This window comes from Rhinolophus sinicus, chromosome 1 (genome assembly GCF_057876585.1).
Source record: "Rhinolophus sinicus isolate RSI-liver-muscle chromosome 1, RSI-T2T, whole genome shotgun sequence".
NCBI classification, from domain to species: domain Eukaryota; kingdom Metazoa; phylum Chordata; class Mammalia; order Chiroptera; family Rhinolophidae; genus Rhinolophus; species Rhinolophus sinicus.
This window is the reverse complement of record NC_142501.1, coordinates 159,947,020-159,972,726: the sequence shown is the minus strand read 5'-3', so window position 1 is coordinate 159,972,726 and position 25,707 is coordinate 159,947,020. Positions and strand designations below refer to the sequence as shown.

Below are 25,707 nucleotides of genomic sequence, written 5' to 3'. Positions count from 1 at the left end.
GGCTGATGGCCAACTAGACCCTACCCGACCCAGCACCTTTCCACGTGAGGCTTAGAGCCTGGAAACTGCTCTCTGGGATTCTGTCCCCACATCCCCAATGTCTTAGCACACCTTTTTCTTCTCCTTGGAATGCTTCTTCCCTCCCTTGTACACACACCTCACGTGACAAACTCTTACACATCCTCCCAAACCCAGTGCAATCGTGGGATCCTAGGCCAAGGGGCTGGACGTGCTTGTTGTCATAGGTCTCAGCACGCACCTCGTGAAAGCACTTGTTACACTGTGCTATACCTGCTGTAGCAGTGTCCCTGCTAACTTGTGAGCTTGTCTAGAACAGGGGAAATATCCTATCCATCCCGAATGCTTGGCACTTTGTAGGCCCTCAGTGCGTATCTGCGGAGTGGCTGAAGGGAATGAGCCAAAGAGGACCAGCGATTTTCCGGGACAATCGCGGGGCCCACGGCGAATAGGCGGGGGCGTAGCGGGGCTTGGCCCTGGTCAGGAAGCCGCAGGCACCGTGGGGCCACCCGGGATAGGAGCAGCTAGCGCCGGCCGAATCGCGGCCTCCGCCGCGGGGCACATGACTGCGGGCTCAGCCTCCGCCCCGCCCGCCTCCCCACGCAGCTGCTGGCTGTCGCCTCCCGGGGTTGCGGCGAGACGGCCGGTGAGCGACACGGCCTGCGCGCTCCCTCTCCTGCTCCAGAGCTGCGCCAGGCGGGCGCCGCGGATGCCCTAGCGAGAGAAACCGAAACCAAAGCGGCTCGTTCCCCTCCCGGGCCGGCCGGGTGCCCAGCGGCTCGCCCGCCCCGCCGCGGAGCCCGGCGCCTTGCGCACCGCGCGCCCGGCCTGCCGGCGCCGGACGGTCTCGGGTCTTCCCTCGGCTCCTGCGGCCCCCTCCCTCCTTCCAGTGGGGACGATCGCCCGCGCCGCCCGGCCGCTGAGCCGCGCGCAGAATGGGGAGGTGCTGCTTCTACGCGGCGGGGACGCTGTCCCTGCTCCTGCTTGTGACCAGCGTCACGCTACTGGTGGCCCGGGTCTTCCAGAAGGCCGTGGACCAGACGATCGAGAAGGTAAGGCGGGGCTGTGAGGGGTGTGTGTGCGTGTGTGTGTGTGTGTGTGTGCGCGCGCGCGCGCGCGTGCGGCCCTGTGTTCGCGTTTTGGGCGGGGGGCGCTTCCAGCCCACCGCTGAACCTTGTGGCAGGAAGCTCTGCACCGCGGCAAACCCCCCGAACTACAGCCTTCCTTTCTTCCTTGTCTTCTTGGGGTTGGTAAGGGTTAAAGACGGATGGAGAGGAATGCAAAACTATGCTCCCTTTATAATCATCAATAAGACTGTGGATCTAGACTTTTACAAAGTCTTTCACTTATATTCTATCATTAGCATCTCCCCCACTTCCACCCCCGCCCCCCCCGCCCCCCCCCCCCCCCCCCCCCCGCCTTCCCTACACCCCAATCTCAGTTGGGCCCAAACTCATTTCCCTCCCACTTCGTGAAGAAACAAAACGAAATGAAAGACACCACAGAAGAGGCAGGTTTGTTTGCTGCTTGCTGTGGCCTTTGAAGTGGTGTGGAGTTCGGGGTGAGAAGCGGGTGTGTGGTCTATTGTGTTATTGCTTTTCTGGGCTGAGCAGAGCAGTTGGTAGCCAGGCCAGGCCTCGGGGGGGTGGGGGGCTCGGGGTGGGGGTAGACGACATTTCAGTCTATTAAAGTCTGTACCTACCTGCCTACCTAGCAGCTTGATATATTGTACCAACAGTCTGTTGCTTTGTGTTACCATCGATTCTTGCCCTTCTCAGACAGCCATAAGCTTCAGGCAAAGATGTATTTATTGATTCTTCAAAGAATCTGTACCTGTCTCTTCTACCTAGATAAGTGGACTAAAGGGCTAGTCATTTCAGAGGACTTCTCCATCATTTGACTTCACCGGTGGTCATTTCTTCTGCCCTTTCATCTATACCCACCAATCTGTGTGGAAAGAGGAACAAGAGAGAGTTACTGAAGTCACTTTTTCCTTTGAAAAGAAAAAGAAAGAACGAAAATCATCAGAGCAGCCTTTCTTATTAGCATCCATAACACATGCTTACTTTCTCCCATTGGTTTGCACTCACTGCTGGCTGGATAAAGTATCCCAGGCCGGTTCCAGTTTGATTAGTGCACTCTGTTAGTAAAGTTGTCTAATTCCAGGTGGCAACAGGCATATTCCTTTAATAGAGGTTTCCAAAAGTGATCAATTATTGAAGTAAAGGCAACTTAAAAACAACAACAACAACAAAAAACACCATGGGAAAGTATAATTTAATTTTTTTAAGTTTGCATTGCCAAGGGAATATGAAGCCCATTGTCTGAGCTTCTCAAAGACCATTGTTTTCCCTGAGCACCAATGTTCAAGGAAAAAAACTGAACTGAATTTTCTCCACTCCTGTCCACCTGCAAATCCATAGCAAGATTGTTTAAGGATGTAAACTTTTGTTGGGTGATTAGAGTTAAGCAATCCAATTATAGTCAGTATATGAATTTTCTTGTGTGGCTTTGAAAGGCTGTTTCAGGAGAGCCCAAGATGAGTGATCGCCCAGTGCCTCCGATATTACCAGCCCTCAGATGCTCTGTGGTCTCTACTTCATGGGGCGTAGCGGGTGGTTGTAAGGCAGCGTGGCTGGGACTTGAGGGTGGTAGCATGGGACAGTGGGAAGGAGTTAGGACTCTGCAGGTCAGCACTCCTGGGCATGAATCCTGGCTGCACCGTGTACTAGCTGGGTAGCCTTGGGCTATGCTAGGTAGGTGCTTAACCCTTATTGATTCTTGGTTACCCCATGTATAAATGGGGATAATAAAGACTCCTGTAAATAGACTATAAGAATTGTTACGGAAAATGGGTGTAATTTTCAGGGGATATAGTTAAGGCTTTGTAAATCATAACAGTTTTATTTTTATTAGTAGCCACATAAGTCAAGAAAAAAATACATGAGATTTGAAGTCAGACACCCTGTGTTCAAATCCTAGCCTGAGCATTTACAAGCTTTTTGACTTGGGGCAGTTGACTTAACTTCTCTGAGCTTCAGTTTCATTCCTTGAAAAAGCAAGGACAGTAGCTATCTTGGGCACAATGCTGCATTTATCATGAAACTCACAAAGCTTAAGTTTCTGGCCTCTCACTTGCACAGGCCCTTCCAAGGCCCTGCACCCAATTCTGTATCCAAAATTTTCTTTTTCTCAGGAAGGGCCTCCTCACGTTGTGCAAACTACACACAAACCCTCTGTGTATGTGTGGTTGGGAGACGGAGTGAGGTGATCTGTGTAAAGCACTTAGCACGGCTGTCAGGCGTGGAACAGGTGATCAGTTATGGCTGCCGCAATTATTTCCAGTTGTATTATTATGGAACAATTCATTCATAACTTGACTTTAATAAAGTTGTAATATAATCCACTCTGATACTCCCGGTTCTTAGTTGTTTTATTTGAAGATTGTCCATGCGCTGGCTTGTCTACATCAAAAAGGGAAGAGAGAAAAGGGATGAAATTCAAATAAGTAGGTTTGGCTAATTGAGAGAAGCTTAGTAACATAATTCCTACCAGGAGACTTTGCCTCAAGTGATAATTGTCCTTGAGTCCTGCAGTGACCAGAGGCGACTGAAAGGAGATTTTAATTTTGACCAGTGAATGGAGTGGAAAGAACCAAGACAAGTGGTTCCATTCTTAGCCTCACTGGTTACTGCCTTGTATTGGGCAAACCCTGTAGCTGTATCTGCTTCAGTTTTCTCAATTGCAAACGAGGCATAGTAATGCCTCCCTCCTTGTGTGTCGGTACTCACTTCCCATGGGGTGTTCTGAACGCTAAGCAGGCTTCTCTGTCCAGCATTTTGACTTCCCTGAAGCCGAGCTTTGCAGAGACCCAGCAATCTCTTTTTCTCTGTAGAGCCTAGAAGGGGAGGATTTTCTGTTACATTTCATTTCATTTGGTAACCCCACTAATTGTCCTGGCACCTAGCACAGTGCCTGGCACATGGCAGGTACATAATGAATGCCTGTTGCCTCACTATTGATCGGTTAGTTGAAAGGCAGTGTCCTGAGAATCCGTAGAACATGGTTAAAATTCCTTTTTCTATCAAATACAAATACTTGGATTAAGTTGAAGAAGTTGAGTAGCAAATTATTGAACCTCTCAAAATACCTACTTTAGGGTTGTTGCAAGAATGACATAAAATGATTAATGTAAAGCATCTGGGACAGTCCCTTCCATAATGCCTGAATATTAATGATTATTATCGTTTCTGGCTGCTCTTTTCTCCTCTAGGAACTGAAGCTTATAGAGTAGATATGGTTCCTTCTAGCTCCAAACTTCTGAGAGTCTATGACATGGGCATGTGACCTTTGCTTGAGAGCAACTCTGCAGCTCAGAATATTAAATTTGGCCTTAGCCTTGCTGACAGTTTGAACATCTCCCAGAAGTGGGGATGCAGAGCTGGCCAGAGTTGGGGCTGGCTAATAACAGATGGGCTGATGAGGGAACCAGTGAGAAGGAAAGAGACGGTTCATGTTTTGCTTCCTATTCACAGGCCAAGGACGGAGAATAGCATTAGGTCTCAGGGATGAAATGAACAGGACAAATACTTATCCTTTGCCAGAACCTGAGACTGGGCAAGTGAGTACCAGCTAGTCTCTTTTGTGGAGCTGTTCTACTGATGCCTCGAGAAATATAATAATTGATAATTTAACAAAATAACATTGATCGGTGAATATGTGCAGGTCTTCTTTTTTTAAAGTCAAATTAGTAAAATATCTTCATTGCTGTTTTTGTAAAGACTATATATATAATATATATATATATATATATATAATCTTAAAGGGCTCCCTCTTGCATATCTACCTCATCTCCCGAGTTGCCTTTTTTCAAAGTTATGAAGATGTAGAATAAGAAAAAACCTTAGGCATCACTTAATCTATTATTTTATTGTTAAGGAGACTGAGATTATGTCCATATTTAAATGGATGATGGTAGGTATCAAATTGCCTTTATATTTATATGACACTAGAAAGATTTATGGAAGTCTAAATGAAAAGGAAGGGGGCAGGGTTAGGTGTGTAAGCTGGGTCTCCTAATTCACATTTCCCTTCCCAAGGATGACCATACCTCCCATTGCCTGTGACACCTGTTGTCCTGGCGTAATTACTCGTATCCTCTTTCCTTTCCAGAGATTCCTGGTTGGGACAATAAATTCTATCCTTACACACCACACTGCTCTCCACTTCTTGGCATGAAAGAGGAGCAATGTTCTCTGAAGAGCTGAAGCCCACTAAGGCTAGCTCAAGAAAGACAGGATTTTTTCTTTTTCTAAAGCTGCATGAGGAAGCTCATAGAAATCTAAGCATGAGAACCACAGCATGATAAAGCCTCCGGAGAGTACACTAGAAACTGGCAAGTCAGCAGGGCCCAGGCATTCTCTGGTTTTCCTCTCCTGCCTCTGCTTTCCCCACCAACCAGCTTCCTCTGTTTACTTGTTGGGCCCAGGCTGTTTAGTCATCTGGGGCTTTCTCAGCCCCAGCCCTGTGTGACCCTCCAGCTGCTGAGCCTCCCATAAATATGCTTCATTGCTTAGTTTCTTTTTCCTAAATTTGTGTTGGACTAATGTGATTGGCTCAGCACAAGCAGAAATAGATGTATACACAGAGGCAGTATCCTTGCAAGATTCTTTGACTCCTAAAGCAGCAGGATCCAACGCCTCCCTGGCTTTTAGAAATCTGATCTTGTGATATCAAAATTGCGTTGTGTTTCTTTCAACATCTTACTAATTCAGAGTGACCATGAGTGCATTCATTATTAATGATTCAGACCAGGGAGTAAACCAGCAGTTCTCAATGTAGTCCTTAGGCTCTAAGAACTGCATCTAAATCATTTATGGAGATTTGAAAAGACAGACCCCGCCAGCCCTATGGATTCAGACTCCTTAGAAACAGCACTCAGGCTAAAGAGCTACCTGTGACGTCCATGATTAGTGTGGACGGGGATTGTGTTAGCCCATGTCATCACTCCTTGAGATGGCAATTCTTTTTTTGAAGACTTTGTAGTTTATTCTTTATTTTTGTTTACTTTTTTGAGAAAAGAAATGCATGCCATTATAAAAAGTCAGCTACAACAAAAATTAATAAAGCAAAGATAACTACTCTTAACATATCATTGATTATTCCACAATTTTATTTATGCACATATAATAACACATATCCTTTACAGCAATGGGGAGCTTCTATTCCCACTCTATATTTATAATTTCAGCTTGGTTGAGGTATAATTGACATAAAAGAGATGGCAATTCTAGTTGAGGATATTACTACTATTCCGCAAGTTTGCATTAAAGGTAAGATTTAGGGTGTAGGGAGGAACAGGTTCTTGCCTGTGGAAACTGTTTTTGCTTTCTTGTTCAATAAAGTGCAAGATTTCATTCTGGCAGGCCATAGCAACAGGGCCATCTGTTCTGCCAGACATTTGCTTGTTCCCAGAGAAGAATCAGCAGGTGGGATTATAAGATCATTAATGAAAACACAGGATGTTGGCCAAGTGACTAGGCATTTATGGCCTATATCATCAAGATATGTAATATATATAAATATATTTTATACACACACACACAAACACAATATGCTAATATACTAATGAAGGGACCACTTTTAATCAAAGCTAGTAACTAGTTAGAAGCAACTGAGGAAAATAAAGGCGACTTTCGGTTTTTGCTGTCTGTATCTAAAAGCACTTGTAGGGGGCCGGCCCGGTGCCTGAGGCAGTTGGAGCTCCATGCTCCTAATGCCGAAGGCACATGGGCCAGTGGGCTCTCAACCACAAGGTTGCCAGTTCAACTCCTCCACTCCTGAAACGGATGGTGGGCTCCGCCCCCTAGAACTAAGATTGAACATGGCACCTTGAGCTGTGCTGCCGCTGATCTCCCGGATGGCTCAGTTGGTTGGAACGCATCCTCTCAACCACAAGGTTGCCAGTTCAATTCCTCGAGTCCCGCAAGGGATGGTGGGCTGCGCCCCCTGCAACTAGAAATGGCAACTGGACCTGGAGCTGAGCTGCGCCCTCCACAACTAAGACTGAAAGAACAACAACTTGAAGCTGAACGGCACCCTCCACAACTAAGATTGAAAGGACAACAACTTGACAGGAAAAAAGGCCTGGAAGTACACACTGTTCCCTAATAAAGTCCTGTTCCCCTTCCCCAATAAAATCTTAAAAAACAAAAAAAATTAAAAAGTTTATAAAATAAAAGCACTTGTAGGTATATACTTGGGCAGTCATTCATTTATTTAGCAAATATTTACTGAGTGTGGACCATCTGCGTGCGGGGCAGTGTGCTACAAGCTGTGACTATAACACTACACAAGACACTGTCCCTCCTCTTACAGAACTTACAATCTAATTCAGACTTTTTGGCCTCAGGCCTCTTTACACTCTTAAAAATTATTGAGGACCCCAAAGAACTTACATTTTCTCTGGGTTATATCTATCAATGTTTACAATATTAGAAATTAAAACTGATAAATTTTTAAGACACAAGACTAGACAAGTGCATAGCCCATCAGCTGTCAGAGCAATGACATCATTACAGGTCATGTAGCCTCTAGAAAACTCTTATCTACACTCATGAAAGAAAGAGAGTGAAAAAGTCAAATGATGTCTTAGTACTATTATGAAAATAGTTTTGACCTTGTGGGCCCCCTGAGACGGTCTTGGGGATCCCCAGGGGTTCTCAGACCACACTTTGAGAACTGCCGATCTAGTTTTCATTTCATTAATTGTCATTTTTAGAATAATAAAAAAATAACGTAATTTGCCTGTTATATTTTTGTAAGACCAATTTGGACACTATTATTAATGTTTTTAAATCACCAGGATTTTGGTTAGTATGTTATAAATTTTCATGTCCTTTTAGTTTTCCCGTGAGTCCAGTGGTAAAGATAGTAGTTTGGGCCCTCAGTAACATAGGTTCAGTGAATCTTCTGCCTTTTCCTGTGTGCTAATCAAACTAGACTATAATATTCGCATCTCCATAATTGAATTACTGAATAATTCCCCTCTACCCTCAGCCCTGCCAGGGATTTTTAATCCACATGACGTAATTTAGTACTTAAGCTAGCCTGAAATCTCCCTGTGAAGGTAAGGGTCCTGCAATACTAACTTTGTATCATCTTTTACTGCAATGTCATACAAATGCAGTGTCATACAAATTTCAATGTCATATCATGTCATAGATGGTCAATAAGTGTTGCTTGGATGAATGGAAGGATGAATAGATGAAAACTTACGTCTTCAGGAATGATACTGTTGTTCTTGTTTGGCTTCACATTTTTGTTCCACTCTCTGGCCACTGGTCACATGTTTGCCTCACTAGTAGTTTATAGCTTTAGAATCTGGAAACTTCATCCCATAATCTAGATTTCCAGCTTCTCATGAAACATGTGGGTGCTCTGCAGTGCTGGCCCCACACAGTCCTGACAGGACTTCCCTCCCTGTTCCCACCATCCTGTTTCCACCCTCCTGTTGGCTTCCTGACTCTGAGGCCCAGTGAAGGTGTCCTGTGTCATGTTGCTTGCTCAGTGGCCTTTCTTAGAGTAGAGAAGTATCTGTTTGTGTCTGACCCTCTTTACCAAAAGAAGGAAAATGAAAGCCTGTGAGGGTCGGGTGTTTAATAACAATGGGCAAGGGCATATTTCTATATAGAAGTAAATACAATTGCAGTGGTTTGACACGCCAACAAATGTACAAGCTCATGCCCAATTCACTCATTTACCTTGTTCACCTGGCCCTGCCAGCATCTGAGCTTTATAGCCTGTCTAGAGAGAGAGAGAGAGAGAGACAGAATGCCATTGTTAGAGTAATGTAATCATTCTTACAAGTCCCATTTTCAGGATATTTGCTTTTATCACTGTACTTCTAATAATCAAGAGTAATGGAAGGAATGGGAGACAGATATAATGAGCAATGGAAACATCACTTATTTCATCTCTAAGAGATATAATCACAACCAAACAGGTTGTAAAATAATAAGACTGGCTCCGCAAGTTACACAGACAACCAGGCATTGTTTTGTCCATACTTCTTATTTATTCACACCTTAAAATCCTCTTTCCCATTCACTCCTTCAACCACTCCCCCCACATACACATATATTTCCCCGATTTTCACCTGGACCTTACGATTAAGGGTCCATCTGGTGACTGCTATTTCTCTCTTTAGGCCAGCAGTTCTCAACCTTGGTTTCACATTTGTAATTACCTGGAAGTTTTTCTAATGGGTGCTTTGTAGCAGAAGCTTTTTTCGGGATAGCTATTCCACCCTGTTGTTCTGTGCGTAATTTATAGACAGAGTAGCAGCTTACACGTGAACTAACATTTGAACCTCAGCTGTCAGATCACAGTAGCTGAAATTATTACAGTTGCAATAAAGCAAAATGAGTCAAACAGTAGTAACATTTAAAAAAAGTGCCAGTGCATTTGTTCCTGAGTTAAAATAAGGTCAGAGAATAAGGGTAGAATGTTAATGGCAGCTTTTTCCTTTTATCTTAACAGAAAATAAAAAAGGTAAGCCGTGCAAATTACTTACATTACTACAAGAGTTTAGTTTGGGTTTGCTTAATTTTGTGAAGAAATTTTAAAAAACAAAGGAAAACCAGCTGGTGTTTTGATATTTGGTGAGTTTTATTAATCGAGAGTCCAATAAAAATCCTCTACATGCTGTTAGGCCAGGCTCTCAAAGAGGTCTGCATTGTCTCTGGGTGAATTTAGACAGTGTAGATGGCAGCATGGATACTGAAGTCATGTTTAATTATTAAGTAGCACTCTGTTGAACTAAAAGAACAACCAGCAGTACTCTTGAGTCCTGACAGTTTTCTTAAAGAAAAGTATTACTTATTCCCATCAAAGCCTAATGCAAGTCCCTGAGTGCTTATTTTTATCATTTGGAAGTGGTTTATACCAGGACAGCTGGTTCAACAACCCTCCTACTGTTGCCTTCCGAACGAGCTCTACCAGGTTGACTTGGATGTAATGTGCCTTGTGGCTGTATCAAGTCATGTCAACTCTTGGCAGAAGCAGCTCATCCAGCCTGTACCTGGGGAACAATGGGCAGTTGAGTGTTGCTCGTGTATAAAGTACCTGTCAGGGAATGACAGATGATGACAGGTATCGGGCTGTGTCAAATCATGGCAGGGCTTAGCACAGCAGGTCAGGGACCTTGGACTTTATCCTGTGAGCAATGGGGAGTGTCTGCTCAGATAGTCACTTTAGATAGAACTCTCTGGAGGCTGAGGTAGGAAATAGATTTGAGAGGAACAAGACTGGAGAAAGGAGACCAGTTAGGACACTATCTGTAGTATTGCCACAGTCCAACCTGGGGAAGCAGTGGCCACAGGAATAGAAATGGAGAAGAAGAGGTAAAATCAGTAGGATTTAGTGATTGATTGGAGAAAATAATTTTTGGTCCATTTTTGGTCCCGTTAGCTATGAGATGTACAGATGGGGATTTTAGGAAGGATCCATACAAATGGAATGATCCAGATAATTTCAGGCATAAACCCTTCTTTTGGGCTGAATTACTGGTCCTTGCAATTAATTGTTCACTAACTGTTACATGCATGTCCATTTTGTGTCCTTAGCTGAATTTCTTCTTGAGAACACAGCCTATGCCTGTTAGGCATATAGAAAGCTCAATATATACATATTGGCGAATTAACTGAAAAGTAAGTTTTTCAGTCCAAATGATTGTTTGGGGCTGTTGGCACTGCAGATTCACCACATAACTTGATCATCTTCCAATATTTCTTTTGGTGGTAGTGCCACCATATTGCACCTGGAAAAATTCATCGCGTTCTGCTTGGCTAAAAGTAATAAGCAGTCTCCAAAATCACATTATAAAACTGATTTAGGACCTTACGTTGATTTTTAATTTAGTATAACTAGAAACCCCTGCTGACTACATGGTCTGTCTGGTGGCTGTCACCACCACAGAAGAATCCTTAGTGAGGAGGATTAGTTGTTTTCAAGCCATGGCTTTACATGTACACTGAGCAAAGGGTTCCTTGTGTACCAGGGAAACTGGCTCCTTGTATCGGGTGGAATGAATGACTTCCTGTGCCCAGCAGTCTCCAGGCTCGAGGTTAGCATTATTACTAGTTAGTCTTTCCTTGGCAAAGCAAGCCCCAGGGTGTGTATAGTTGAATGCCCTGAGGATCTGGAGCAGAAATGAGAAGTTTAAGGTCAAAATGGAGCCCCTCTTCTGGACCATCTAGTGGCAGGAGGTTGAGGTGCTGTCTGGACACATTAGCATAACCTGGGCGGAGCAGCCACCTGGAAACTCTAGAGCTCAGGTCTTCCTGTCTCAGTTCCTTGTGTGTCAGTTCCAGCCTGGGAGTTCACCATGACCTCATAGAGCTGCCCTAGTTTGTTTTCCTTCAGATGGAGGGGCTGACTCCCTAGGAAGGTCTCAGAACCCAAGTTATGGTTTCTCCACAGTTTCACAGTTTCTCTGGGGTAGGGTTGCCAGATAAAATACAGGATGCCTAGTTAAATTTGAATTTCAGATAAACAACGAATAATATCTTAGTATGTCTCATGCAGTATTTTGATTCATGCAGTATTTATCAGTTGTTAACATCCTGGCATATTTACTTCTCTCTCTGATACATGCTTTTTCTTGAATTGTTTGAATGCAAGTGGCAGACATTACAATACTCTGCCCCTGAATTCTTCAGCATGCATCTCCTAAGAATTAAAGCATTTTTGACGTAGCCCATGCAATATTTGGGACGTACTTGGGCATTCCATGTTTTTATTAGCTAAATCTGGCAGCTCTGCCCTGGGGGTAGCAGCTTCTGGAGTGGCCACGAATGGGCTTTGCAAATCCGCAGACCTGGACTTGGTCAGATTTGACATGATGTACTAACTCTGTGAGCTTGGGAAAGCCAGTGCCACAGTTTCTTATCTGTAAAATGCGATCTTGCGGGGTCGATGTAATGCTTAGAGATCACATACATAAAGCCCTCACACAGCACCTGACTCCTGGACTTGAAATGAGTAGCAGCTGGCCATGGCAGTAATGGCAGTTGTCTTTCTCTGAGCTGAATGGCAGGGGAGGGAGATAAAAATAAGGAGCAACTGTTTTAGAAATGTTGGCAGCTGTATGTATGAACTTCACCTTCACTCTGTTCTCTCCTTCCTCACTTAGTGTGTGTATACACACACACACACACACACACACACACACACACACACACCACTCTGTCTGAGATTTTCAGTGGGTTTCTTGGCAAATATCCAGCCATGGGGGGGTGGAGGAAAAGAACACATTAAAGGTGCAGGAAAAGCCAACACTCTTGAGGGCAATATTCGAATAGAATAAGAGGTGGCGTGAGACTTGCGTGGGCATTAACTCAGGTGAGGGTGGCCAGGATAAAGACTATCTATGATGGGGGTGGAGGCAGATAGTGAGAACCCCAGGTTGTAAATAGCATCTGCGATCAGTATGACTGGCAAGCTGTCAAGATTGTTTTTTACTGTTAGGTTTTTCATTTGCTTTTTTTTATTTTTTATTTTTCAGTTAAGGACTCGAGCCTACTAAGTGTTTGTGTCTATCCTGAAATTTTCCTGAGTCCATTTGAAGCTTGGAGGAACAGATTTAAGTCAGACTGTTGTGAGGACAGCCAGTTTTGCCTTCCTTTCTGGAAAGGATTTTCCCCTCCTTTCTGAAAACTCTTCCACTTGTCTGTGGATTTCTGGTTGCCTAAAAGCTGGATACAAATAAGGGAAGACAAACGTAGGCAGTTAACCATCTGTTCATTCACATTTACTGGCTCTTTCAGGGTTCATCATCCTGAGGTGATTTTCTTTATTTTCATAAATAAATGAGATTGCAAATCCTTTCTCACTCTAAAGTTCTCCACACACTGTGATGCTTGTCAGGAAAAGCGAGTGAGGAATGCAGAATGCTAAATCAACCATCCTGACAGTAATAGGAAAAGAAATACTTTAAAGCCCTGTTTGTGTGTGGTGGGGGAGGGTTGCTCTTGTGGGAGAACTGACCACAGCTGATGAGGCATCAGCCTCTCCTTTGTTGTGTAAGAACAGAAGAAAGACCTAGATGAAGTTGGTTCTCTTTGTATCTATTCCTCCTTTCTCTTAGGGTCTATTAATAACATTGTCTAGAATCTGAATTGCTTTCTTAGATTTTTACTTAAAAAAAATATTACAGGAACATTTTTTTTTTCTGCTTCCGGAAATCATTCATTTCTGTTGAAAAAAATTCAAACTACAGCAAAACATAGCAGAGAGAATGGAGGAACTCTTGCAATCCTATTCCACAGAGATAAGTGCTATTAGATGTTTAGTGTGGAGGCTTAGAGATTTTGAGGGTGACTAAAAGACTGACACTTTAAAATTTTCTATACTTCACCCCCCTAATGTTTTTATGTTTGTAATTTATCTGTTGGCTTTGTCCCCACATTCACGTATTTTGCATTGTCTGCGTTTTCCATTTAACATAGATCGTGAGCATGTTTCTTATTTCAGTGTAGTTTTTGTAATTTTAATGGTTGCTTTCTACTCCAACCTGTGAATTATCACAATTTACTAAGTCATTTTTTTCCTGTACAACATTTTGGTTATTTCCGATTTTATGCTAAATCCTTGTTGTTTCAACCTAAACTGAATAATATGTAGGGCTAGAAGAGAGGTTCATGACAAAAGCCTTTCTGTTTGTTTTTCATTTTTCTCTTTTATTGTTTAACATTTGCTTGGTTGTCTATATTTGCACAGACTAATGAGAGTGACATGATTCCTTTTTAAATTCGAACCAAGTCCTAGAACCCTCTCTCCCCCAACTTGAAGATGGCAATCACCAAAATCACAGTCACTGATTATTGAGCATTTTGAGTGTGAACTGAGATTAGCACTCTGCTGAGACCTCATTTAATCCTGACAATAATCCTAGCCAAGCCCTCCGTCCCACTTGTGTCAGTGTAACCTTTTAAAGTGCTTCTTGCCTGTGTCATTTCAAAATAGGTGGCATGGCACAATAGGAGTCGCCAATAAAAAACAAATCTGACTTAGGTAAGGAGAGACTACTTCAAAGGATTACTGCAAATTGGAAAGGACTATTGCAATAAGTGGAGAGGGACTTGCAAAAAGAACTTCTGACTATGGTATGTGGGAACCTCAAGGGTTAGCCAGAAGGGTTTTTGTTTTGCAGGAAGGAGTAAACAGGTCTGGGAAGGAGAAAAACTTAACCGATATTTGGCAAACAAGCATTTCCCCCTCCTAGCTTTATTTAAGCATGATTGACAAATAAAAAATTATATGTATTTAAGGTGTACAACATGATGTTTGACATACATATGCATTGTGACATGATTACCACAATCAAGTTAATTAACACATCCGTCACGTCACAGAGTTGCCTTTTTGTGTCTGCATGTGGTGACATCCTCTATAACAACTTTCAAATGTACAACGCAGTATTAACTATAGGCACCACACTGTACGTTAATAAACATTTTGTTCCCGTTGATTGGTGGGAACAAGCAGTTCAGGTGATCAATTATGAGGCAAAGAATGAGAGTCTGGCGGTGCCTGGCCTTGTCTTAGGTAAGACAGGAGGACTTCTGTGAATCTTATCTAAGGCATATGGGGAACGGTGTTTCTTTGCAGTAAGCCATTTCCTGGAACACAAAAGGAGGGGCTTCTGAACCATTGCTGTTTTCCGGGAACTTTGGGTTCTTGCTAGGAGCACAGGTTTGTAATGATTTCTGGGGTGGGAGGCTGGCTCCACATGCTACAGGCAAACCTCAGACATACTCCTAACCTTCTTTGAGCTTTGGTCTCCTGAAATGTAAAATTGGAAAGATGATTTTCACCTTGTAGGCTATTAAGCAAAGTAGATGAGATAAAGCGACAACATACTGCCCGGCTCTTGATAATATTCTGAAGCTCAGAAACCTTCCTTGAATCCCCATTGTGTATCAGATAAAATCTAGACTCCTGTGACCCCCCCAACCTACCTCTCGAAATAAATCTCCCTACTCCCTATAAAACTCACAGTCAGTCACACCTAACACTGTCCCACTTCTGTATCTTTTATTGTCTCATTCTCCACAGCCACTATCTTTCTGATTAAGCAGAGGGCTCCAGGAAAGATGGACATGGAGCAAGCAGGAAGGAAGGGCTTATTCTGTCCAGCCAGACAGGACAGTTCATTTGACCCTGGCTGTCCATCAGGCGCCCACCCCGTGACCTCCCTCTACTTGCCAGATTTTTGTTCATTCTTCCTGTCTCACTTTAAGCATCACCTTTCTCTATGTCAGTTCATAAAATCCATTGTCTGAACTCTATAGAGATCATTGTCTGGTATACACACATACTCCTTGGCCATTTTATCACATGCTATTTGGTTGTTGATGATCTTACATGTGTGTATTAATATTCCCCTAGAGGGTAAGCTCCTAGTGTTAAGGGAGTCTCGGTTTTTCTTGCAGATGCAGAGATAAATCAAAGGTCAGCAAGCCGATTAATATGCAAGCAGGGTTTATTAGTGATACGTTCTCAGGGAAGAGAACAGTAGGAGAGAGGGGGAGAGGGAGAGGGAGAGAAAGAGAGAGAGAGACAGAGACAGAGAGAGAGAGAGAGAGAGAGAGAGAGAGAGAGAGAGAGAGAGAGAGCCCTTGTCCCAAGGACTTACAGTTTGCTGGGTGGGGTGAGGGAGTTACATACTGATTGGCGGGAAAAGTGGTGCATGCTCTTCCACCAGAGGGTGTGACCTCCTAAGATGGGTGGAGGTCTGTTGACTCTGATCCTGATCTTGCTCCAGACCACCTCCTGCCTGTCTGGAGTCAGTTAATCAAAGATAGTTATGAGCTTTTTCTGTACGCACTATGGACCCCCTGCTACCACCCCTCCTCCTTCTCCTATATTTTCTAACTTCTACCTGACACTAGAACACAGAAACCATATCTGTGTTGCTGGGTATCTCCAACAATGCTAGCATATACATAGTGTTTCATGATTTACATGCATAGTTCTGTATTTTGCAAGAAAACCATGTATATAGCACTGCTTTAAATACAGAGAGTGCCCAAAAAATGTATACACATTTTAAGAAAGGAAAAAACTGTATTAATATATACCGATAACAAAAGAGTCACATTTGACTTCTGCAATTACTAGAGGTGCTCAAAGTGGTTCCCATCAACATCCAGACACTTCTGATGATGGCGAAGTACTGCTTGAGCAACACTGACCAAAGTGTTAACATTTCTTAAAATGTGTATACATATTTTTGGCACCCCCGGTATTTATTAGTAAAAGGGGTCATGGAAGGACACAGATTTTTCTTTACACCCACAAAAGGTACTGGCCGCACTTTGCCATTGAGGGTGCTGGATTACCGATAAAATGTACAAACTGATAGGTGTTAGATCTACGTGTTTCTGTGATTCAAATGAGCTATTGCTCTCTCCGTATCTGAAGGTAACTAAAATGGTCATTGAACAGCCACTTCCTCTGGGAACACTTTAAAAGCTACTTGGATTTGTTGCTATCAAGCTGCTGTTACAAAACCTGGCCCTGTGGCTTTGGGTTTGACCATTCGTGGCTTTCTTCTTCTTCTCTCAAAGCCTCATATCGAACTATCTCCTAACATCTTCTAAGCAAAGTCAATGGAAGCTAGTGAGTAAGTTTTCTAGTACTATATTCTGTTGCTTGAGTAGCTATACTCCAGGCACTGCATTAACCTAGACACTGTGGGGAGGACTAAAGGGAAAAAAAAACCAACTCTACTCCATTTTTGAGAAGGAAGCAGTTATCCTAATGTTACCATATTGAGTAGCTGCACTGTCCTTTTTATTTTCAGTTGCTAATATCACCTGCTTCACGTTGATGACTGCTAAATTTGTAGAAAATGTTTTCTGTCCTGACCACTTTTTTCCCCTAAGAAATTCCTACATAATGTGTTGCAGGGTAGAAAGGAAGGGATGACCCATTCATTAGAAGGGGGCTACTCAAGGAATTCATGGAGGAGGGAACATTATTGCTCTGCCCTTTTCTGGAAATTTATGGACAAGAAAAAGAGGTCCTTATTTTAATGAAATCAGACATCTTTTAAAACATCAATGGGCCTTGAGAATCCTCCAGAAGACAAATTATTATTTATATGTTGTCTTTCTCATAGTTAACATAGTTTTGGGTAGATGAACTTCATGCTACTGAGTTATTTCTGGTGCTGTAAGCATACTTTATGGTGGAGGAACTCTACCATATAATTTGTATAACTAAAATGTGTGGTATATTTATATTCGTTTATTAAACTGTTGTGAGGTAGGGCGGGAGAATGGAGAAAAGCTGCATGGGGTTCCTGACCCAGCTGTGACATTAAGTAGCTATGTGACCTTTAGCACAGTACCTCATCCTTCCTGGGCCTCTGAGTTATATCTGTTCTACCCGAGGGCCTTCACAGTGGTGTTTTCTCATTCGCTGGGCCTGACTCTCTCCCTTGCTCCTCAGATAGCTAAGACTCCAGTTTAGCAGATAAGATAAAAAAAACAGAAAGTTCTTAAAACTGCCGAAAATGACTCGTTAGGTTTAGGTGGCTCGGTGAGTGGGGCAGGGAGAGATCGAGTGCTGGGACAGGGAGGGGAGAGCTTCACCAAGGACAAAGTCTGAGCTGGATCCAGAATTGGAGGAAAGGGCTTTCATGGTTTGTCTTTAATTTTTTCCTTCTCGTCAATCTGATCTTACCTCAGTAAATCAGTTCTGATAGTCAAGTCCAAGAATATTTCAGTAACGTGTGGTTTGGATAGAAATCTGATGAATAGACATTCTGAACCGATGCCAAACCACAAGCAATGCCCAGTTCTCAGATATGGCCAAGTAGTGGACATGAATTTCCTCCCAACCCTCCAGATGATCAGCTTTGCTTTCAGAAGCTTAGGTTTTCTGCATGCATTTATTCCACAGCCTCTTTGTTTTTCCCTGCAAAGATTCTTGAGATATTTTCCATTTAATAATAGAGCAATAGCACTAAGCTCCCTTGCAACATTACTTCTGTTAAATTGGAGGTCTGGGCTACTAAAACTTGACATCCTGTTTGTGTGCTGTGTCCAGGTACGTTTTATTTATTTTTTATTTTATTTTTATGGCACACTTCACAGATTTGTGTGTCATCCTTGTGCAGGGGCCTTGCTAATCTCTGTATCATTCCAATTTTAGCTTATTGCTGCTGAAGTGAGCACTCAAGGTACATTTTAGCATGTGGTATTTAACATGCTTTGAAGCCAGTCCCTTTGTTTGTTGTCACTCAGATCCTCACTGCCAGAGGAAGGACAGCTGACGTCAGGGGATGCTTCTCTTGGAATCTAGTTATTATTTCACTAGTGCCTTATATTCTATCAGTAGATTCCATTTTCCTCTTTTGATTTTCTTTTTAAAAATGTACTGTGTTAATTTTTGTGTTCATTATAAAAATTTGGAAAATACAAAATCCCATTAAGGAGAAAACAACAAATTTCCAACATGCAGAGTTAATCACTATTCACATTTTTTTTTATTTTCAGTCTATGCTTTCTTTTATTTTTCTTGTGTACTTCAATAATTTTTACTGTAAGAATGTAATTTTTCTCTATTAACAAGTTGAGGACGGTTAGGTCTCACTATTAGATATTACTAGGTTTCTGTCAATTCACCTTGGGCGTGATATTATTCAGGCTGCCTTAGCAATGCTGGATAACAAACTCCCAGATCTCAGCGGCTTGTAACAGTAACATTTATTTCGTAGTCTGGTGTGCAGGCTGGCTGTTGTTTTAGCTTGGCTGGTTCAGCTGAACGGGGCTGAAGTTCAGGCTTCATGTCCGGTCCACACATCACCATTTTAGGGCGCTGGCTGAAGGATCAACAGCCACCTGGGGCATGTTTTTCTCTCAGCCGAGAGTGGCTGGTAGAAACTTGCTGTGCCTCTTAAGACTTTAGCTTAAAATTGGGGCATTTGCATTCCACCCACATTCTGTTGACCAAATCAAGTCACTTGGCCACGCCTGAAGTCAGTACAGTGGGGCTCTTCTTGTAGGGGGGGACCATGGCGTGTTAGTTTGGGTTTGCTGGGGCTGCCATAACAAATACCACAGACTGGGTGACTTGAACAATAGAAACTTATTGTGTCATAGTTCTGGTTACTAGAAGTCTGATGTCAAGGTGTCAGCAAGGTTGATGTCTTCTGAGGCCTCTCTCTTTGGCTTGCAGATGGCTGTCTTCTCCCTGTGTCTTTACATGTTCTTTCCTGTGTGTGTCCTAATATCCTCTTTTCATAAGGACATTAGTCATATTGGATTACAGTCCACCCTAATGATCTCATTTAACCTTTCATTTCTCTTTAAAGACTATTTCCCAATACAGTCACATGCTGAGGTACTAGGGGTTAGGACTTTAAGATACAAATTTTGGGGGGACACAGTTCAGCTTATAACACATGGTAAGGGTGGAAAACGAAGGAAGGATTGTAGACAAAGAATATCCTAAAGCACTTAACCTCAAGTGAGGCTCAGCTTCCTCATCGTTAAAACAGGGGTAAGTGTCCTGTTATAGGTTTGTTGGGGATTGAGTGAGAAAACGCTTGTAGAGCCTGGTGGTGGATGTATAGGGATGGGTGTGGTTATATCTCAAGTGAAAGGCACAAAGCTAGCCTTGGTGGGCCTGTCTCCCTGTTCTCTCATGTGGGCCAGCTGGGAATGCACCGTGCCTCTGGGAATAGCCTAACTTCTACAGCAGCTCTACTATCAGTGGAATCTTCGTAACAAAGCCAACAGGACCTTTTGGATACTTTCTTTAACAAAGTTTAAGCTAGTGTTAATTAAAAAGAGAAAGTGTTTGTCCACTTCAGCTTTGTTTTATGCTCATTTCATATTGTTGTCTGTGTTGTAATTTTGATACAATTTCTGATGTGTAAAATTGGTTGTCTTGTAAATATCTTAATGAAGAGTTAATTGTAAATGAACTGTTGTGGCTGTTAAAAAAAGACCTATGCCCTTAGTCACACCATGTTTCTACCCAGGTACTATAGCTCTAGCATCCTTCCTTTACTAGAATATTTTTGAAGACCTTTTATGGTTAAGTAGGGCCATGGGCTTCATGTTGACATAAGGCATGGCCCTGCTCTTAAGGGACTTCAGTTGAATGCCTGTGAAAAAAATAACTGAGTCAGGAGGAGGTCAGAAAAGGGAGTGTCCCTCTCTCTGCCTCTGTGTTCAAAGCCAGCTGCCTCACACTTTGTAAATCTCCTTTTGATTTTCTTCCCTAGAATATTGTGCTAAGAAATGGTTCCGAGACCTTTGACTCCTGGAAGCAGCCGCCTCTGCCAGTGTACACCCAGTTTTATTTTTTCAATGTCACCAATCCAGAGGAGATCCTCAGAGGGGAGATCCCTCGGTTAGAAGAAGTGGGGCCATACACCTACAGGTGAGTCCTGACTGCCTCCCTGCATACTGGAAATATGGAGCGACCCCACGGTGGCCTGAGTCCCTCATCTTTTCCCATGAGCATCCCCTGCGTGTTGCGTAGGGAGCGCAGGTTTTGATTACATCTGCCTGAGAATGGCTTTGTAGCCTGGAGTTGAGTCTCAGCCTGTTAATGTTAGAAACGCAGCTGCTGCTTCCTGAGTTGGCAGAATGTGGTTATTGAGCCATGGAGAGCTACTCTTCACCCCCAATCCTTTTATTCCCCCAATCCTTTTATTTTCTTTGGTGGCTTCTAGTGCTGTCCCCTAGTTCCCTCCCCCACTAGTTTTAGACCAGTTCCTAAAATTTGTTGTTGATCTGCAGACAGGCTTTTCAGCCTCTTATTCACTCCTTTCCCCCACCTTTTCTGGGCACAAAAGCAGCAGCATGGGTTAGTCTTAGGCAGTGACCACCAATTCCAAACGCTGGGGAGTTAGGAGAGTTGTTTTAATGATTTTTAAAAAGATGAGTAGAGGGAGGCACTTGGGGACCTTATGGTTAGAGCACTTTCCCTGTTGTTTAGTATTCCTCCTCCCACTGTGACAATAGCCCCTCCCTCTCCCCCACCCCACAATAATTTTTCTTATAAAGTTTCTCCTTACCAACTTTTTTTAAAAAAAGGAAGCAGAGAGGAAGATCTTTCTTCATCAGAACTACTAAATGATATAAATTCCTCACAATTCTGTCATAATCGATTGCTCAATAAATGGTTGCTGACTGATGCACTTAGTGTGTATGAGTCAGTAAGAATCTCAGCACTGGAATTCAGAGATACAAATCTTAGTCTCTGCCTCCACCACTCAGGGTCTGGGTCTGGAGTCAAAAAGCCTGTTTTGAATCCCGCCCCTCCACTTACTACTTCTCTGTGCCTGGGTTTCTTTATCTATAAAGTGGAGATAAAAATAGGACCTCCACCTTTTGATTGTTAGGAGGACTAAATGAGTCAGTGAGTATTTATAAAATGCTTAGACTAGCGCCAGCACATAATTAGTGCTAATTGTTTGTGATTATTAGTGTGGGTGGACTGTCCTGGTCTGTATAAATCAATATCCAGAACAATAAAGATGATCTCTATTGTTATATAAAAGAAAGAACTGTGAAAAAACATTCGGGTCTTCATTATAAAAAGCACCTTTTTTTTTTTTAATGCCCAAAGACACTGTACTGGATAGAGCAGGTCTGTCCTGCTCAGGGACAATAGAAGTTGAATTAGGATCTGAGTGTCCTGTTTGTTTTACTATTTGAACCATTTTTCATTGTGATAAAAACCAAAATGATATAAAACATACCATCTTAACCATGTTTAAGTGTACAGTTTAGTGTTAGGTATATTCACATTGTTGTGAAACAGAGCCCCGGAACCTTTACATCTTGCAGATCTGAAATTCTATACCCATTAAATAACTCCCCCTCTCTCTCCCCCAGCCCCCAGTAACTAGCATTCTACTTTGTTTCTATGAATTTGACTGCCAAAGCTGCCTCATATAAGTGCCACCATACAGTATTTGTCTTTTTGCTGTTTCTGTTTTTTAACTAAATTCCTTTGGGTGGGGGTGGAGACTCTGCCTCTATGCAAGAATGAACTCACCTGAGAACTAAAGAACAAACAGTTTTCCTTCTGGGTCCCCTGTGGTCATGATCTTCATCTCTTGAGAAAAAGACATGGGCTCTAGTCATAACCCAAAGAAAGCGATTAGTCTCCCATTAAAACATCTGCTGAGCCATTGTGGCCGCTGGCTTATCAATGTGCTGTTGTAGATGTGGTAATGGAAGCAAATAAACCCTAAAAGTACCATGGTGTCTCACTGTTAGGCTATGCCCTCCAGGGTCCCATTTTAGAGGGACCTACACTCACTTGTGAGGAAAGCCTAGGAACATCTTACAGGGGTTCCTAACCCAGGATCCATGGATCCCTGAGGGGCCCATGGGTAGAATTTAAGGTGGTCTGTGACTTGGGTGGGAAAAAAATTACATTCTGTTATCACTAACTACTCACTAAAATTTAGCATTTTCTTTGAGTGTAAATGTAGGAAACAAACCACAGCAGTGTTTGCAGTCCCCTTGTCTTCACCACTAATGGAGCATAAATACTCATGATATTTGTGTCTCATGATAGCGGCTGCTCGAAATATCATGCATGTTCATAAATATTTCATAATTACAGTAATTGTTAGACCTGCTGCTACATCTTATTTAAAGTGTCGATAAGGAAGCACATATATTGCCGTATCACAGATTTTAAAATGGTACCTGTATTTCAATCACTGGTTTCTTGTGTAATCCTGGGTGTTTTATTTTCTGTACGTAAAACACGGATCTGAGAAAGGCTCGTAGGCTTCATGAGACTGCCACAGGCACCTGTGGCACAGGGACGGTTACGGACCCCTGAGAGCAGATCCAAGAGCTTGGAAGGCAGATTGGTCATTACTGACTTTCATTTTTGCCGACGTGAGTTTTCCTGTCTCTGATTTTTCTCCCTTCCCTGGTCTCTCCTCCACTCCACTGCCAGAGTGATTTTTCCAAAGGGCACATCTGACACCTTCTTCCCTGCCTGCTTGGGTCCTCATGACTCCCCTGTGTGATGTCCAAGGCTTGAGCAATTTAGTTCCTTCTATATGTCTAGGCCCTTTATTTTATTTTGTTATTTAATTTTCTTTTTTTTTCTTTTTGGCATTCCTAACCTAGAATTTTATACTCTAACCAGAGCTAATTTTATATTTTAACCAGAGCTATCCAATTTAACATGAGCCACATATGTTATTTAAAATTTTTTAGGAATCACATTTTAAAAGTAAAAAGAAAGAGAAGTTAATTTTAATATTTTGTTTACCCCAATGCCATCTAAAATAGTATCATGTCCAACATGTAATCAATATTCAGAATTATTCATACACTTTACATTCTTTTTTACGTACTAAGTCTATGAAATCCTGTGTATGTGTATTTCACATGTACAACACATCCGCTTTCAGACTGGCCACATGGCGAGTGTGTACGAGCCACATGTGGCTAGCAGCTGCCGTGTTGATCTGACTGCGATCCAATTTTGTGTAAGTCACCGCGCACCACTGTGCCAGTGTGTGTGCTGTTCTCTCTGAGGATGAACTTGTCACCACTACTTGTCTCAGCTCAGATGCTGCCTCCTCATGAGACCTTGGTTGGTGTGTCTATTACGACACTGACTAGATGCATTGTAACCACTGGTATATATATATATACCACTGATATATATATATATATATATATATATATATATATATATATATATATATATATATATATATATGTAACCACTGGTATATATATATCCGTCATTCTTCCCAATGTGCTAGAAGCTATGTGAGGAGTAGGAACCAAGGCCTTTCATCTCTGAACATACAGTGTTTGATGAATATTTGTGGAATAGTGAATAAAACATTGTCAGCCATGGTTTAAATCCATAGGACACATGAGGAGAAATTGTTTAAATCCACAGGAGACAAGAAATTCAGCTAGAAGCACAGGACTGCGTCAGGGGAACCCAGAAGCCAAGAGGAGGTTCAGGAAAGAGGGAATAGGATCCTGAAAATGAATGACCTTGTTTAGGAATGGACGCTCACATGTGTAGTGCAAACTTCTGAGCATTCCTAGTGGGGTTGAGTGGGTTGTGAACTCTGGGATTTGTAGAAAAACGTGGCTTTTTAGGGAGACTTAGAGCCCCTCTAGCGAGATTTTGCAGTTATTTAGTGGATCTGATTTCTGTCAGTCATGACTAAATTATGCTATTGTTTAGCTGCATAACAAACAGAACATTCCAGTAGCTCCTGCCCCACTGTTTGATAGTTCCATGGCTTCCCTCCCAACTGCATCAGTTGACTCTGTCCATTGTGTGTAAAGAGTCCTGGGGCAAAGGAAGGGCAGCGCATGCTGGCCCCTAACTGGGTAGTGCATATTGGCCTGGATAGGAAATCTCTCAGAGGGGGAAAGGCCACACTGGGCTGTGGAGGGCCTGATTAATTTGACACACAATTTACAGGAGCATGCTTCCCGAAACTTTCACATATTGATGAATTCAGAATATTAATGTTTTTGGAAAAAGATGGTGGTACTTCCACATGTACCATGTTTCCCCAAAAATAAGACCTAGCCAGGCAATCAGCTCTAATGCGTCTTTTGGAGCAAAAATTAATATTAGACCCAGTTTTATATAATATAATATAGTATAATATAATATAATATAATATAATATAATATAATATAATATAATATAATAATACCAGGTCTTATATTAATTTTTGCTCCAAAAGACGCATTAGAGCTGATTTTCCAGCTAGGTCGTATTTTCGGGGAAACACAGTAGAGAAAAACCAGTCAATCTGGTTTAAGCAATATGTTATAACTTAAAAAATTTTTTTTAATTGAAGTATAGTTGGCATACAATATTAATTAGTTTCAGGTGTACAACATAGTGATTCGACATTTATGTACCTTACAATAGGATCATCATACTAAGTCTAGTAACCATCTATCGCTGTACTAAGTTATTACAATGTTATTGACTACATCCCCATGACTTATTTATTTTATAACTGGAAGCTTGTACCTCTTATTCCCCTTCACCTTTTTCTCCCATCCCTAAACCCCCTCCCCTCTGGCAACCATCAGTTTCTCTGCTTCTATGAGTCTGTTTTTGTTTTGTTTATTTGTCTTTTTTTTTTAATACCACATATAAGTGAAATCATACTGTATTTGTCCTTCTCTGTCTGACTTATTTCACTTAGCGTAACACCCTCTAGGTCCATCCGTGTTGTCTCCAATGGCAAAATTTCTTTTTTTTTTTTTATTGTAGAGTAATATTCCATTATATATCTGTACCACATCTTTATCCATCAGTGGACACTTAGGTTGCTTCCATATTTTGGCTATTGTACATAATGCTGCAGTGAACATAAGGGTAAATATATCTGTTTAAATTAGTGTTTTCGTTTTCTTTGGATAAATACCCAAAGGTGGAATTGCTGGGTCGAGCGAATTGTTGTGGATTGATGAGCCCTGGAATAGACCTTTGTTCACGCAAAGCCAATTTGCCTCATGATCCTGTTGCTTAGTGACATATTTGCCCAAAAATGTGTATCTAATATATGGTAATCCATGGCTTTGTAGCCTTTTTGAGATTTATTTTTCATTTTGTCAGGTTTCTTTTTTTATTTTG

At 42.2% G+C, this 25,707-nt stretch overlaps 1 protein-coding gene and 1 non-coding gene across 2 annotated transcripts in view; one reads left to right on the top strand and one right to left on the bottom strand.

Moving 5' to 3' along the window:
- The first annotated feature begins 277 nt into the window (after positions 1 to 277).
- The window catches only part of SCARB2 (scavenger receptor class B member 2), a 54,212-nt gene continuing 28,782 nt past the window's right edge, over positions 278 to 25,707 (top strand). The window contains exons 1-2 of the mRNA XM_019720445.3: positions 278 to 1,070; positions 20,321 to 20,478. Of these exons, the coding sequence (XP_019576004.3) occupies positions 954 to 1,070; positions 20,321 to 20,478 (275 nt within the window). The 5' untranslated portion in view covers positions 278 to 953. The remainder of the gene's footprint in view (positions 1,071 to 20,320; positions 20,479 to 25,707) is intronic.
- LOC141570232 (U6 spliceosomal RNA) lies at positions 18,161 to 18,262 on the bottom strand. Its single transcript, XR_012494243.1, has one exon. It is a non-coding gene; the product is annotated as a U6 spliceosomal RNA (small nuclear RNA).